This window comes from Entelurus aequoreus, linkage group LG01 (genome assembly GCF_033978785.1).
Source record: "Entelurus aequoreus isolate RoL-2023_Sb linkage group LG01, RoL_Eaeq_v1.1, whole genome shotgun sequence".
Taxonomy (NCBI): Eukaryota; Metazoa; Chordata; class Actinopteri; order Syngnathiformes; family Syngnathidae; genus Entelurus; species Entelurus aequoreus.
The window spans coordinates 33,937,525-33,952,302 of NC_084731.1; the positions used below are offsets into that span (position 1 = coordinate 33,937,525).

The 14,778-nt window shown below is 40.3% G+C and overlaps 1 protein-coding gene across 4 annotated transcripts in view; it reads right to left on the reverse strand.

The window, feature by feature from the left end:
* The window catches only part of dip2bb (disco-interacting protein 2 homolog Bb), a 114,774-nt gene that overhangs the window by 7,405 nt on the left and 92,591 nt on the right, over positions 1-14,778 (reverse strand). For 2 of the 4 annotated variants that reach the window (XM_062048681.1, XM_062048672.1), the window contains 14 exons: positions 14,102-14,125; positions 12,483-12,563; positions 12,268-12,391; positions 12,067-12,188; positions 10,250-10,361; positions 10,021-10,130; positions 8,953-9,083; positions 6,256-6,424; positions 6,014-6,184; positions 5,320-5,381; positions 4,934-4,991; positions 2,691-2,765; positions 2,447-2,621; positions 2,234-2,357 (listed from right to left, as the gene is read on the reverse strand). In XM_062048681.1, coding sequence (XP_061904665.1) covers positions 2,234-2,357; positions 2,447-2,621; positions 2,691-2,765; positions 4,934-4,991; positions 5,320-5,381; positions 6,014-6,184; positions 6,256-6,424; positions 8,953-9,083; positions 10,021-10,130; positions 10,250-10,361; positions 12,067-12,188; positions 12,268-12,391; positions 12,483-12,563; positions 14,102-14,125 — 1,538 coding nt within the window. The remainder of the gene's footprint in view (positions 1-2,233; positions 2,358-2,446; positions 2,622-2,690; positions 2,766-4,933; positions 4,992-5,319; positions 5,382-6,013; positions 6,185-6,255; positions 6,425-8,952; positions 9,084-10,020; positions 10,131-10,249; positions 10,362-12,066; positions 12,189-12,267; positions 12,392-12,482; positions 12,564-14,101; positions 14,126-14,778) is intronic. The other 2 variants (XM_062048699.1, XM_062048690.1) reach the window with 1 other exon arrangement.

The window sequence follows — 14,778 nt, forward strand, 5'->3', positions numbered from 1 at the left end:
TAGCGTTCCTGTTCAGTAACCCTGGACACTGTTTGTTTGTCTAATCTTGAACGGGTTTGTGCTGAAAACAAAGTGTTGTCGTACTTGTGCAATGACAAAGACCTACCTACCTACCTACTTGTTTGAGCAAAGTCAATCGGACATAATATATAAACACAATCAAAAACTACCATCTATTACTCATTGAAATAAAATTGTCCAGGGACTTATTCTCTGGATTTGTAAACATTAAGAAAATGGATTTTGAGAAAATAATATTGACCTAATCATTTTGTGTTGATCATATAGTGATTTTTACCCTTGGTGTCAACAGTAACAAATCAAAATCACTAATAAAGCACACACAGTAACACAGTAACTAATGCCTGGAACATTGGGTTGACAAAGAATGAGCACAGAAGATCGATCAAGACGCCCACAATACAGTCCGAAAACGATATGTTATAATTTAATTTCAAAAACATATCGTAACGATATGTGTTTGAAATGATTTAAGCCTTTATCGTGTCCGAAAAATGAAAGAGTTGGCCATTTCTATGGTATTAAATGTGATTGTAAAGGACTGTTATTGATCCGATGTTGATGTGCTAAAACCTCTTTCTTGTTTAAAAGATACATTCAATATTAGTGGCATTGTGGTTAGAGTGTCCGCCCTGAGATCGGTAGGTCGTGAGTTCAAACCAAGTCATACCAAAGACTATAAAAATGGGATCCATTACCTCCCTGCTTGGCACTCAGCATCAGGGGTTGGAATTGGGGGTTAAATCACCAAAAATGATTCCCTACTGCTCCCCTTACCTCCCAGGGGGTGGAACCAGGGGATGGGTCAAATGCAGAGGATAATCTCACCACACCTAGTGTGTGTGTGACAATCATTGGTACTTTAACTTTTAACTGTTCTTTGTTCATGCACATAATAAATACTAATAAAGTGTATGGTTAATGGCTGCCAAAAAGTGATTCAATATAATGCTTTGATATTGACACATCTCGTCTGTGGATAAATTATTAGATTACCCATAGGAGAGTTACTTATATGATAATAAAATACATTACTGTTTTGTTGAATTACCCTTACAAAAACGACAACTTAGTGGTTGCCAAAAAGCGATTCAAAGTAATATTGTAATATAGACACATCTCCTCTGTGCATCTCCTAAGGTTATTCTAGTAATGTATGCACAGATGAGATGTGTCCATATCACAATATTACTTTGAGACCCTTTTTAGCAACCAAGAATACATTAATTTAATGAATACATCCAAACACTTTATTAGTATTTATTATGTGCATGAACAAAGAACAGTTAATATTTTATGTAGCTTTTAAACAAGACAGGTTTTAGCACATCAACATCAAATCAATCACAGTCCTTTACAATCACATTTATACCATAGAAATGGCCAACTCTTTCATTTTTCGGACACGATATAGTCTTAAATAATTTCAAACACATGTCCTTACAATAACCATAAATATAAAGTATTTGTCTTACAGTTGACAGAGGAAGCCCCAGCAGTGCAGCTTTAACTTTAGTTTTAAGCGTGTGTGCTCTCGCAGTGGGAGTCAATTTCTGGCAGGGGCCCCCTTGAAAAAATCCAATGCCCACCCTTAAAAGAAAATTCTGCAGTCGGGTCTGTCACAATTGCTGCTGCTGGGCACAAAATGGCTGCGCTGCAATGCACACAATGGGTGAATGGCACGTTCTTACACAGAGACAAGGCTTGTAAACCAAAGTATATTCTGTCTATGGTTCGTAAATAGAAAAGTTGTATGATGAAGGATTTGTAAATCAAGGTATTAGCTTCGTATCTTCCTTCTTCACGAGTAAACAATCGCTATTAAAGAGTGTTTATTGAGCAGGAAGTAATCGGTGTGACTTTCTGCACTACAGCTAAGCTAGTTAGCATCTTACTTTTGCTAACCCCATAAACCTCCCTCTCATCCGCGACCACACAACCCCTCCAAATACAAGTTGCGCATTCCAGCCATTAGTTAAGTGGCTCCCAATCCACTGACCAGCATGGCTCAGGGAGTGAGGTTTACGTAACGTTCTAGCGCACAGCTAAGCTATCTGCCATTTGTTACATCTTAACGCAGGTGTCTTTTTTTTGGCAAAGGTTGATCCGAAATCTGAGAACAATACATTCTCAAAGGCGGGCTATTTTTTTTGCCTGTGTAAGTGCGGATGTTGCCCAAATGTGTGACAGTCAAAGTCATGGACCCTCTCACCTCTCAGCGATACTGCGGTGGGCACGAGACACGGATGTCTCAATGTCAATGGGGTGGTAGCGAAGCCCACGGAGCTCCAGGGTCTCGCCCAGCGATCCCACCACAAAAAGAGCATCATGCCGATCTGAGAATGCAGATGTGTTAACATCGCTAAGGTGTTACTCAAGATAAATTGATGAATTGTACTGTCAAATAAACTGTGTTAATGTGTACCTCCACTGGCATCCAGGAGCTCGGTCCTCTTCACAAAGCCCAAGTATCCGGTTCTGGCCCATAAGGTCTGCGGGTCCCCAAAGCTCAGCTTGGTGTTAAAGTGGTCGGCCTGAAGACTTTCCTCTCCGTAGATTGTGTAGTAACCACTGGCATTATGAGGGCTGTTTACCCAAATCTACATGAGAAAAGCTGATGTTAAGTCACAAATCACTTAAATTGTGGTTTAAACGACACCTTATACTACCTCTCCGAGATGAGAGTCTCCGAGCGGCCCTCTGGTCTCTGGGTTCACGATTATGACTCGAACGCCTGGCAATATCTGAAAATAAACAACTTACAGTCATACCGTCCAATTTCACCGCCAAGAAAACTTTCAATGTCTTAAATTGGGACTTGATTCTATAAGTTCCTTTTGGAGTGGTTGTCATGTGACTATACAAGGTTATGGCTTCCCAAAAATGGCAGTGTTATGTAGCTAGGTAATTTTTTCAAAAACTTGTTTATGCCATTTAGGCATTTGATACAATTAGCCATGACGTTCTCATCTCATCCATCCTGTGTTTGTATCTTCGCTCAGACACACTCCCACACACACGCACACACACATAGCATACTTCCAAGTTTCGATGATGAGAAGAGCTGCTGGGTATGGTTTCTAGAGATTGGTCTTCTCTCCAGTGCTGGAATTGCTATAATGTTTATATTTACTCCATTTGTAGAACAAATTGGTAAACTTCAATTCTAAAGTTCTGGCTTTATTTAGACCAGGGGTGTCAAACTCATTTTAGCTCAGGGGCCACATGGAGACAATTATATTCCCAAGTGGACCGGATTGGAAAAATCATGGCGTAATAACTTAAAAATAAAGACTACTTCAAATATGTTTTCTTTGTTTAAAAATAGACCAAGCACATTCTGAAAATGTACAAACATAATGTTCTTTTAAACATACATGTTGCGGTTAATAGTATTCTATTTTCATTTGTCGTTATTTATACTTTTTGAATAAATGATGCGATCATGTTCATCAGGTGGAATTGAGTCCTGCAGTTCTAAAATGCTCCCATTAGTGTTAATTTTAAATCTATCAAAAGATGAAATAAATAATGTTAAAATCAATGTTATTAATTTAATTTGCTAATTTTCAACTCATGTACGAACATAGTGTGGGTTTTTTCTGAATTTGGACTCATTTCATTACTCACACATGAAGTTAGAAGTCCCTGTACAACATGAATTGTACAGATTATCAAAAGTATTCATTTGGGTAGAAATGTCACAGGTTACATTACTAACAACTGATTTGACAATCAAGGCATTAACGTAACAATCCACATTTTGTATGCTATCGCTAATAAGCAGCGTAAGTACGTAGTGTCCAAACATGGACGTGTTGACACGACACCTGGCTCCGCCCCCTCTCAGGTCACATGCACTCATGGCAGAGGATAAAAAGAATTGCTATTGCGACATCCAGTGGACACATTTAGAACAGCAGTTTCTTTTTGTCAAAACATTTATCTCACTTTTATACTTAGCAAACTCATCTCACGGGCCGGATAAAACCTGTTCACAGGCCGTATGTTTGACACCCCTGATTTAGACTTACTGTAGAACAAGAAACTGGGAGGACTTTGCCCTTCAAAAGGGAAGCCCCCGAACACAAGTTCCCCTTGAAAAACAAAATCGTCCCGTATTCAAAAGTAAAAGTACACATCCCCTATTAAACTGAAAAGATACTCACTTTGTCCCTTATTATCCTGAAAATAAAAAACTGTCTGTAAATTGTCAATGCATCAGCTTGGCGGCAGATAGCCCGCTAGCTAGTCATACTAATTATCAGTCTAGCTTCTGTTGTTTGCACAAAATGTGACTTTTTTTGTCTTTAAAAACAGAGCAATAACACACATATTTGCTTAAGTATTACAATAAAAATGGTTTCACATAAATAAAGGCAAAACAAGGACAACCCGGTCTGGCCCTGCCAGCAAGATGTCCTTTAAGCCTTAGGATCAAGTTCAAATAATACATTTACCATAAATGCCCAATGTAACATCCATCCATCCATTTTCTATCGCTTATTCCCTTCGGGGTCGCGGGAGGTGCTGGTGCCTATCTCAGCTACAATCGAGCGGAAGGCGGGGTACACCCTGGACAAGTCGCCACCTCATCGCAGGGCCAACACAGATAGACGGACAACATTCACACTCACATTCATAATGTACAAATAACATCACACGCATCCTTAAAATTGAATATTTTACAAAAAAACATAGAACATGTATTTTATGTGTTCATCACTTCACAGGCACAAATTGACATGTGTTAACTTTTTTTGTGTGTTTTTACTAAAATAACAGACTGAGTGACTCAGCAGCGGCAATGGCCAATAAACTGCAGGAGAAGATCATATTGTGTTTATATTGGATACATCTGAAACATTTATTCACGTTCACTTAGGTGCTTTAACGAGACACTTGTTTTTACCTTGCCAGACTCCATCAGTGGAAGACTCTGAGGAGCTCCTCTCTCAACCAGTCTCACCCTGAAACAGCACACAGACACATTTTCTGAAACCAGTGTCTGCTGCAGTAAAAATTAGTTTTTAGTCTATTTTGTCAGCGTTACAAATGTCCCTGTTCAGCAGAACACAAATGTCTACTGCAAAGAATGCCGTATTTTAGGGGAGTTAGGATTTATGACAAATTTAGCAGTCTTTTAGTTCTTATGTTGTATAGATTAACGTCAAATTGTACACCAGCATACATCCACTTTATAAAATGTTGACTACGTTGTTTTCATCACATTTGGATGAGGAGAAAAGTTTAAATTATGAATGGTAAAGCAGAAGGCGTGGTCAGTGCTGCTGTTACCTGTCATGGCGAAGCGACTTCATGTCCACGTACACTGTACAAGGATCAGGACCAGTGGTACCCTGCAACATCACAACAAAAACACACTGAGGGTCACATAGCTCTAGATTGGGTTTTCTAGCTATGAAAAACATCCTAGGAGCAGCAGTGAGCTCAGCAATTATGGACTTGATTTTAGATAAGTATATTGTAACTGAATTGTAACTAGATGCTAGTTGGCTTCCTGCCTACAGAGTCGTGCACAACACCATCACGCTGTCATCTGTCCTTGCTGGTGGATGTAAAGACCCTTTGGGATCCTCCACCTTCCTTCCTTCTGCTTGAAGATGTCACGCAGGCGCTTGGCTGCCTGGTTCAGTCCCGACCACTCGAACCTGGATCGTCCGGCATTAGTGATGAACGTGCTAGCTATTGAGTTAAAAGCCCAAGCTATCACCTAAATGTCCAATACTAGTTCTTAAAGTTGACAAGGTGTGAGGTTTACCAATGAACACATGGTCCAGCTTCAATGGCAGGCATATGTTACCAATAGTATACTTACTATACTGCCATATAAACAGTACACTCACTAATCTAAATTGTATCCAAGTTGTATTTCTATAGTATTGACGCTTGAGATGTAATAAAAATGGTTGCAGTGGACTGTCTAGGAATTAAATTAAGACTCTTGTGCCACAAAGTGAAGCTGGCCTACCTGCAGACAGACAGCCAGGTTAACCCTGGATCCAAAAGCGGTGCTGACAGCCCTGGTTGACAACCCCAGATCTTTAAACAGCTTAGAGAAAGAGTGTGTGAGGGCCAGACGAGGGCGCTCCTCTGCAATCACCACGCAGCTTCGCACGCACGACAGGTTGACGCCACGAGCCTATAAAATGCAGAGAATTTTGACTTATTTTTTTCAATCACATAGAGTAGGTGTGGTCCTGGCCTGCCCACCTTGAGCAACTCCGTTTGAGTGCCCAGTCCTTTGGTGCAGAACTCCATGACGGAGTAGGAGCAGAAGGTGTCTCTGACACGATACTGACTGAGCGTGCTGAGCCACAGGGACAAGCAGGTCTCCAGCTCAAACGGAGGAATCAGGATGGACTGATGACCTGAGTAAACACTGCAAGACAAATCAAAGCAGGGCAGCATGAGAGGGTGACAGTGACACACCTGACAGAGTCTCACCTACTATTATCTTCCCTCTACGGAATCCCTCCATGGCCTTAAGAAGGTTGAACATTTTTATTTTATTCATAGCAACGTATCATAACACGTACAGTAATTGTCATACTAAGTAATTTAGGGATAGTGTTCATATAGAAGGGGTCAATACTTAAGGGTTTTTTTAATCAAAAAGTGAAATAGCTTTACTTGATCTTATTTACACAACAACATGCCATTAAAATTCATTGTCTGCTCGCTGTATTGCATGCAGAGGAGCAATCAAATACAGGTACAGGATGATTTTTTTCCCCTCCTCAGACCACAGTACCACATCCTGCCTTACGGCTGTCTGGACAATTCGGGGGAAGTGCAGCCTTCTCTCGAGATTGACTTCTATTTCCCACGATTGAGCCTTTTGTAGAAAACTGGTTCTTATTGTTGGTCCGTCCTTGACAAACTGGATTGCTGTTTTTCAAAGGGGCTAGTGTTTCTGAATTCTCTTCTGCTCTAGAGTGTTAGCAAGTGTCATGAGCGCCTCATCTTGGCGCCACCTGTACCTTCCTTGAATGAGAGCTATTTTACATCCAGACCAGAAAGTGTGCAATGGTGCCACCCTTCGCTCAAAGCATGCACTGTGGGTCCTCTCTCATACCCCACATGCTCAAGTTTGTTGGCGTTGGAAGTGTCATACACTGATCTCAGCAGGAAAGAAATGCAGAACGGCTCCAGTCTCCATAATATGTCAAACCAGGTGATCTTCCTCTGGGGAAGGTCCCACTTGGCCCAAGCTCCTTGTGAGCCTAACTCCTGTGTCTTTCCTCCTCCAGATTCTGTACCTCCTCCTGGATCATGGCTCTTCTGTCACTGGTTCCTGCTTTCCTCCATTGCTTGATATGGGAAGTTCCGACGCCCTGTTTTCCAATACATGGAGCTCCAATGATGTCACATAGCTTCAGGATGTTTTCGGCTTGCGCAACAGATGTTTTAGCTGCCCACTTGCTTCCTGATCTTGTGGTGACGCCTGCAGGTCTCACAAGCTCATCCTGGGTGTCATTGCGACTGCACTTAGCTACAGTACCTTGAATTACTCTACCAAAAATGAAAGAGGAAGTTAGCGTTGGCCTGATCTTATGTAGAGGCCCACTGCAGTGAAGCTTGGACAACCACTTTCCGAGGTATTGCTCTTTCGCTCCACTCCTTTCACACTTTTTTTGGAACCTCATACACGGTCATCATCCACATGAGTCTTGGCAGCAGTCTGTGCAACTTCACCAAGAGCCACGATTCTTAATCCTCCTTAACTATTTTACACACACACACACACACACACACACACACACACACACACACACACGCACACACACACACACACACACACACACACACACACACACACACACACACACACACACACACACACACACCTCAATTGTTGTTTCATCTGACATCACAAGGACAAAGATAAGACCTTCTGGAGGAAAGTTCTGTGGTCAGGTGAAACAAAAATTGAGCTGTTTGGCCACAATACCCAGCAATATGTTTGGAGGAGAAAAGGTGAAACCTTCAATCCCAAGAACATCATTCCTACCGTCAAGGATGATGGTGGTAGTATTATGCTCTGGGCCTGTTTTGCTGCCAATGGAACTGGTGCTTTACAGAGAGTAAATGGGACAATGAAAAAGGAGGATTACCTTCAAATTCTTCAGGACAACCTAAAATTATCAGCCCGGAGGTTGGGTCTTGGGCGCAGTTGGGTGTTCCAACAGGACAATGACCCCAAACACACGTCAAAAGTGGTAAAGGAATGGCTAAATCAGGCTAGAATTAAGGTCTTAGAATGGCCTTCCCAAAGTCCTGACTTAAACGTGTGGACAATGCTGAAGAAACAAGTCCATGTCAGAAAACCAACAAATTGAGCTGAACTGCACCAATTTTGTCAAGAGGAGTGGTCAAAAATTCAACCAAAAAGTTGCCAGTAGCTACCAGTTGTAGCTAGTTGTGGTTTGTGAAGCCCTTTGAGGGACTTGTGATTAAAGGCTATATAAATAAATGTTGATTGATTGACTGTCCCTGTAGACCGCACACAACTCATTGGTTGGCTTTGTTTCCCATTCATATTACTCCAAAACATGCCCCCCTTTCAAGCCACGCCCCCTGTGCGCTAGCCAGTGGTGTTCCACCCTTGACTGCTGAGATCCAAATTTCGTCCCCGGTCGGCCGTCATGCCAACGATGAGTAAAATGGCAGCGTTTGATAAAAATAATTTTGAAATACATTTTTTTTTAAATGGTGTCAGTTAGAAGCTTGATCGCATTTTATTGAGAATGAAAACATTTTTTTTGCAACCATATTTTGAATTATCTTCATAATGCATTTGATTATGATGTTTTGCTTTGCGTGTGCATATGTGTCAATATTTGTAAGCCCCGCCCCCCAAAAGCTGCAAATCTAGGGGAAACACTGCTGAGGGTTATTTCACTGTACCTAGCGAGGCACCACAAGACAAAGCCCAGACCGCAGTAAGGATCCAGGCAGATGGCGATTTGGCGAGAAGAGTAAAGCTCACACTGCAGTTTTATAGAGCGGCACAGCGCACTGACCGCTGCATGAGAGATCTGCACAGAAAGACAATAGACAGCATATTAATACATTGAATAAGTTTTCTTTGTTCAAACCATGGGCCTGGATTGACATGAAGTTACGATACTGGTTATGGCATCTACCAGAGACGTGCGCTGAGGTTCATGACTGGTGAGGCACTGACTCCTTGAGTTGTTTTATTTTACTTTAAATTTGTGTGTTTACCAGTGTAATACAGGTTGCTCATTAAAAGGAGAATAAGAAAATTTGAATATTTAACTTCGGGTAAAAAAAAAAAAAGTCCTCCTTATTTTAGTTTTCAAAGTCTATTTTCTTCCCTGTAGAAAGACAGCAGCGACAAGAACCTACCAGCTCATGTACGCCCCCCTAATGGTGAGACAGAGTAGTGTGCGCCTCACTGTGTGACATTTCTTTGCATTCTATTGTCTGATTATCAAGAATAAGAATTTCACATACATTACACAGGCTTTAGAAAGTCATGTAGAAAAGTCACAAATGAGGCAAATTCGGGTCGTTTAGCGGAAGTACTGTATGAAGGAAGGCAAGTTGGTTTTATAAATATCTTTGAAATGCCTAAATGGTTGATTTAAAATTTTTGGGAAACCAAATACAAAACAGCAGGTACCAATAGGTAAGAAAAGTTGGTTTTGCATAATAAGGCTCCTTTAAAAAAAACTGAGAACATTTGAAATCATACAGAAAACACATTTATAACCCAGCTAAAAGGACAAATATCCTTTTTGTAATTTTTCATGACAGGGCGACCCTGACCGCACGTCCCTGGCTTCTACTTTAAACAAGATGATGGAGTCTGTGGTTGTTGTCCAATTCATGAAATGTGAGTTCACTGAGAGGCCTTGGCATGGATCAAACCTTCTTTTTCTTACCCACAAACTCATCCAACCTCAAGACATTTGTCCACTTTTGGAAGACAATCCTGTCTCATCTCACCTTGACTCCAGTGAGCATGCCCGTAGTGGACACACTGAAGTCCAGATAGGCTATCATCTCGGCTGTGGGCGGCTTATAGATCTGAGGAGGCCGGCGGCGAGGAAGGTCATCTGCAAACAACGATGGCTGCATTACAGTCAATCTATCCGATATGAAGTCAAATAAATGCAAATGTAATTCGCTCAATTGTTGCATTCCAATGTGTTTTAGGTGTTTGCGTGCAGCTTACCAGTGTCTATGATTGTCGGCCATGTTTTAATGTTTACAGATGCTGCAGCATCTTTGGAGCGAAGTATCCGCATCAGATTTTGAGTTGTGAGGATACATGCTGCTTTACTGACCTGGTGACAAGCACACATTAAGCAAGTTGAACTGATCTTCTGACATCAACAGTAGAATTAATCCTTTGTCACTAGTCACAATTAGGCAAACTTACACAATCTAATAAGATTCACTACAAAGAATGATACCTTTACAAAGATAATGCATATTGTCACACAGTCTGAGAGGTAATCATTTAATTTCTTAGTTCTCACTCATGTGTCACTAATGACTGCTGTAAATATATTTTTCCCCACTTTAAATGAGTCCACCTTACTAATTGAGCTTGAAATATACATACTAGATACTAATTGTGTTTTAAGGAAAAACACACATTTGACTGTTTTCTGAAATGATAAGTCATTGCTTATCATTTCAGAAAACAGTCAAATGTAAGACATTTTGCAGCAGGCTTTGAATGCGACAAAAGTAGTGCCATTTGGTGGACACATAAAACATATTAAATTGAAAGCAGGTCCACATTAACATTTTAACATAAATGACAATAAATAAGATTGAAAATGTAAATTTTAGAGTTTTGTAATGGGACACTTTTGTTTTTAGGAACAACTGTGCCAGTTTTTTGTGTAGTTTTGCAATTTTAGGGTATTTAAGGAACACATGAAATGAGATAGGCTCCAGTGACCCCCCGCTACCCTGAAAAGGGACAAGCGGTAGAAAATGGATGGATGGATGGATGAAATGTTTATGGTATTATTATAATTTTTTTAAATTCCTATATAATAATAAAATAAACATGATCTGGGAAATTTGATCTGAACCCATTCAACACAGTCTAAATGGCTTATAAAAAAATAAAATAATATGCGCGAAATATCAAAATATTTAGGATCTCATAAGCTTTAACTATATATACATCAGAGGTATCCCAAAACAACTTTTTCACTTCCGATACAATACTGATATTGGAGCTTTGAGTATTGGCTGATGCTGATCATTTTTGTAGAGTGAAATGGAATGTTAGAAAACCTTGATCAAGTGAAACTACCCACACAGAACAATGTTGGGTATGAAAAACACTAACCTGTTTATTGTTAACCATATGGAATGGACTTATACTGTCTTTAAGTCTAAGTGGAGTGGTAATTGTTTTTTTTTTTTGCCGCACGTAGTGGCCACAATAATTCATGAACTTAAATTCATTATGCAGTAAATATATTGATGCGGACACATTTGTTACTTTCTAAAACACTTCTGTCTTGGAGAGTTTGTATGTGCAAGTAATATGTAACTATAAATAGTTGATACTTTTTTATAATGACAAATGTGCTGTTTTAGACTACAATTGTACAATTAAGGACACTTATAACATATATCTAGCTTGTGTCTATTGTATGCTTAGTTGTTGTGCAGCTGCTAGCTCCTAGTAGCCTATAGCCTACCATGTTTACCTTTTGTAAAAGACTTAAATAAAATACAAGAAAAAAAACAACCTTATTGGAGGACAGTTAGATGTTAACTGGCTGTCCAGCTTTGCATAAGTAAACACACTGCAGAACTACATGTATCGGAACACTTTTATCAGAGACTTTAGAAAACAAGCCAATATAATCCAGTATTGGACCTGTATACGATATTGTTATTGGATTGGGACACCCCCAATATAATTACAAAGTGTGCTACGTTTTGATTTGTTGAAAGCTTTAGGGACATTTCTCATAACATGTCAATCACATGATGACACAAAAGCACACACAAACTTACATCAATGATCATACGGACAGTAGGCAGCGTGGCCGCCAGGTTCTGAGGGTGTGGAGGTCTGACGTTTACGGGGACACAGCCAGCGTAGAGGCAGCCATAAAAGGAGGCGATCAAGTCAATACCTTGCAGAGTGAGACAAAAGAAAATGATCAATATCTTCCAATAAATGAAGACAACGGCAGGAACTGCAGCGGAGCCTACCAGGAGTATAAAGCAAGACAACGTTCTCGCCGGTGTTGATGCTGCCTTTCTCCATGAGCGCCGCCGCAATCTTCTCGGCTCGCTTGTGAAGCTGAACGCAGGTTGCCGTGCTCACAGCCACTCCCTGCAGGATATCATAGAGACATAAACTTTACACGTGTAAAAATGATTGTTTGAGTCCTCCCCTGTTAGGGTTTTTCAAAGCAATTAGCTACCTTGGCGTTAAGAAGCACGTAAAGAACATGGTCTGGATCAGTCTGTGCCCTCCACTGTAGTGCTTCTGCCAAATACTGATGCTGCAGGAAAAAACATTTGTCGGTAAGGTTTTGGTATTAAATTAACATAAAGTCATAGGGTAATACAGTGCATACAGTGACCAGCCACAACATTAGGTACAACTGCGCATTCTGCTTTTGCTCAGTTTTGATTTGACACTGTCAGAAAGGTATTTGTAATTGTGCACAGCACCTCATCACATTAAGCTATCTTTGATTTTTTTTACACTTATACACAGTTAATTGAGGTACAACATTTGAAAAATTATGCTGAACAAACTACAATGACAACAATAAAGATGCTATCGAACAACAATGGTGAGGTTTAACAATGCTAACTTTCAAACTGTACACCTTGTGCATATTTTGACGTGTACATTTCGTCATTCTGATTCATGAGCTAATCAGACACATGAAGGAAAATGCTTATGCTTATCCAAATCTCAGTGTTAAATAATATCGGCACTACCTGTCTGCCCCCTTTCATACACTGTTGTCGTTTCAACTGCGTACAATAGGTGTCATTCTAACTGTGCTTCTTAACATACCTCGTGAGCACCTGTTCTGCCAGAGAATAAGAAGACGTCGCAGAAGGATTGAGTGTTGCCAACTTTGTCCCTATAACTACAGAGTGCTCAGACTCCTCTTGATTGGGTTCATTAAAAAAGCGATAAGCAACAAATCTAGTGACTTTTTCGGCTATTATCGGACCCTTTTGGAGGCTCGATTATGAAAATACGTATCTATGGCGTCAGAACAGTGCTAAAATTCTCTCGCGTCAAGAACGTGCTTGCGGACTCCTTTTGCGTGCGCTTGGACTCATGTTGGGCTTGAGCAGTCTCGCTGTTTAAAGTGACTAATCAGAAAGGAGGGGAGTTAATGAGGCGTGTATTCAATGCCCGCCGCTGAATGTGCCAAAAGGATGGAATGTTGCGCATGTAGAGAAAGAGAAAGACACATCGCCAGCGCAAAAAGATGCTGTGTGCATGCAAAAAGACGCCACGCACATACAACTTTGTCTACGCACACGCAGAATGTATTTTTTACGCATGAGGATTTTGGCACTGTTCTGACGCTATACTAAAATGTACTGGGTTTTATCTATCTACGTTAACCAATTACTGTATCTGAAAGTCTCTGACAAACTTTTGTGAAAAGCGCTTAAGTAGTTTTGGTGGTAATAACACTTTTTTGACAGTGTGTGTGTTTGTATTGCATCCCATTAGAATGTGTTGGTGTACCTAATGAAATTTGTACAGTGTGTGCACAAAAACAAGGAACTGTTGTATTCCTTAAGCAGACAGCTGCATAGCACGGAACATTAATAAGAACCAAACCTTAGGTGCTATAACCCAGCTCTTAGAAATAGCAATAATAAAGAATATGAAAAGGAAGCTTAAAAAAATTGCTATTACAAAAGGATGGAAATGCACAGACTTTTGTATGTGTCGGTCAAGAACACAAGCGACCAAAATAAAAGCACAATACAGCACTGGTTAGCGAATGGCAAAAATAAAGACGGGTGACAAAAAGATGCTGTTAGAGGCCGTGATTCTTACCATGACAGTGGGCCACATACAGAGCTACATCCAAAGAAAAGTGAAAAAAAACAGAGAGAGAGCAGATTTTTGTTTTGTTTGACATCTCTAACTGAACTATTGCGGTCTCCAAGCCTAACTGTCAACCATTAGACCACAACCTAGATATACTTGATGATGAACGTGCACGAAGATCCTCTGTGGACAGTTACAGATTATAACGCATCTGGTCCGCCAAAGAATATGAAAACATAGCAGGAGCTATTTGTGTTGCCAATTTAGCGACATTGTGCTATATTCAACTAGTAATCAGATGCCTCTGGGTACAATTTTTCAACAAGCCGACTAGCGACAAATCTAGTTAAGTTATGGAAAGTCTGATACAAAAGTACGTATCTCTCTTCCTAGACCAGGACACTATGTCTTGTTTGTTAAGCCACAGAAGAATTGTAATCGTAGTAAACAAATGCGAAAACAGATTTGTTTTGCTTTAATTTTTTTCCCAATTTCTTTGCAAATGCGTCATACTGAAATACGCAAAAATCACTGATTACATCATTCCACCTTGCCCGCAACCAACCACACTACAAATAGATTGCAGTCCCATGGTAGACACTGTATTGACTATTTAATTGAACATAATAAAAAGGTATAATTGGAATATTTTGTTGATATTGTTACTAGGAGTGCCCCGATAT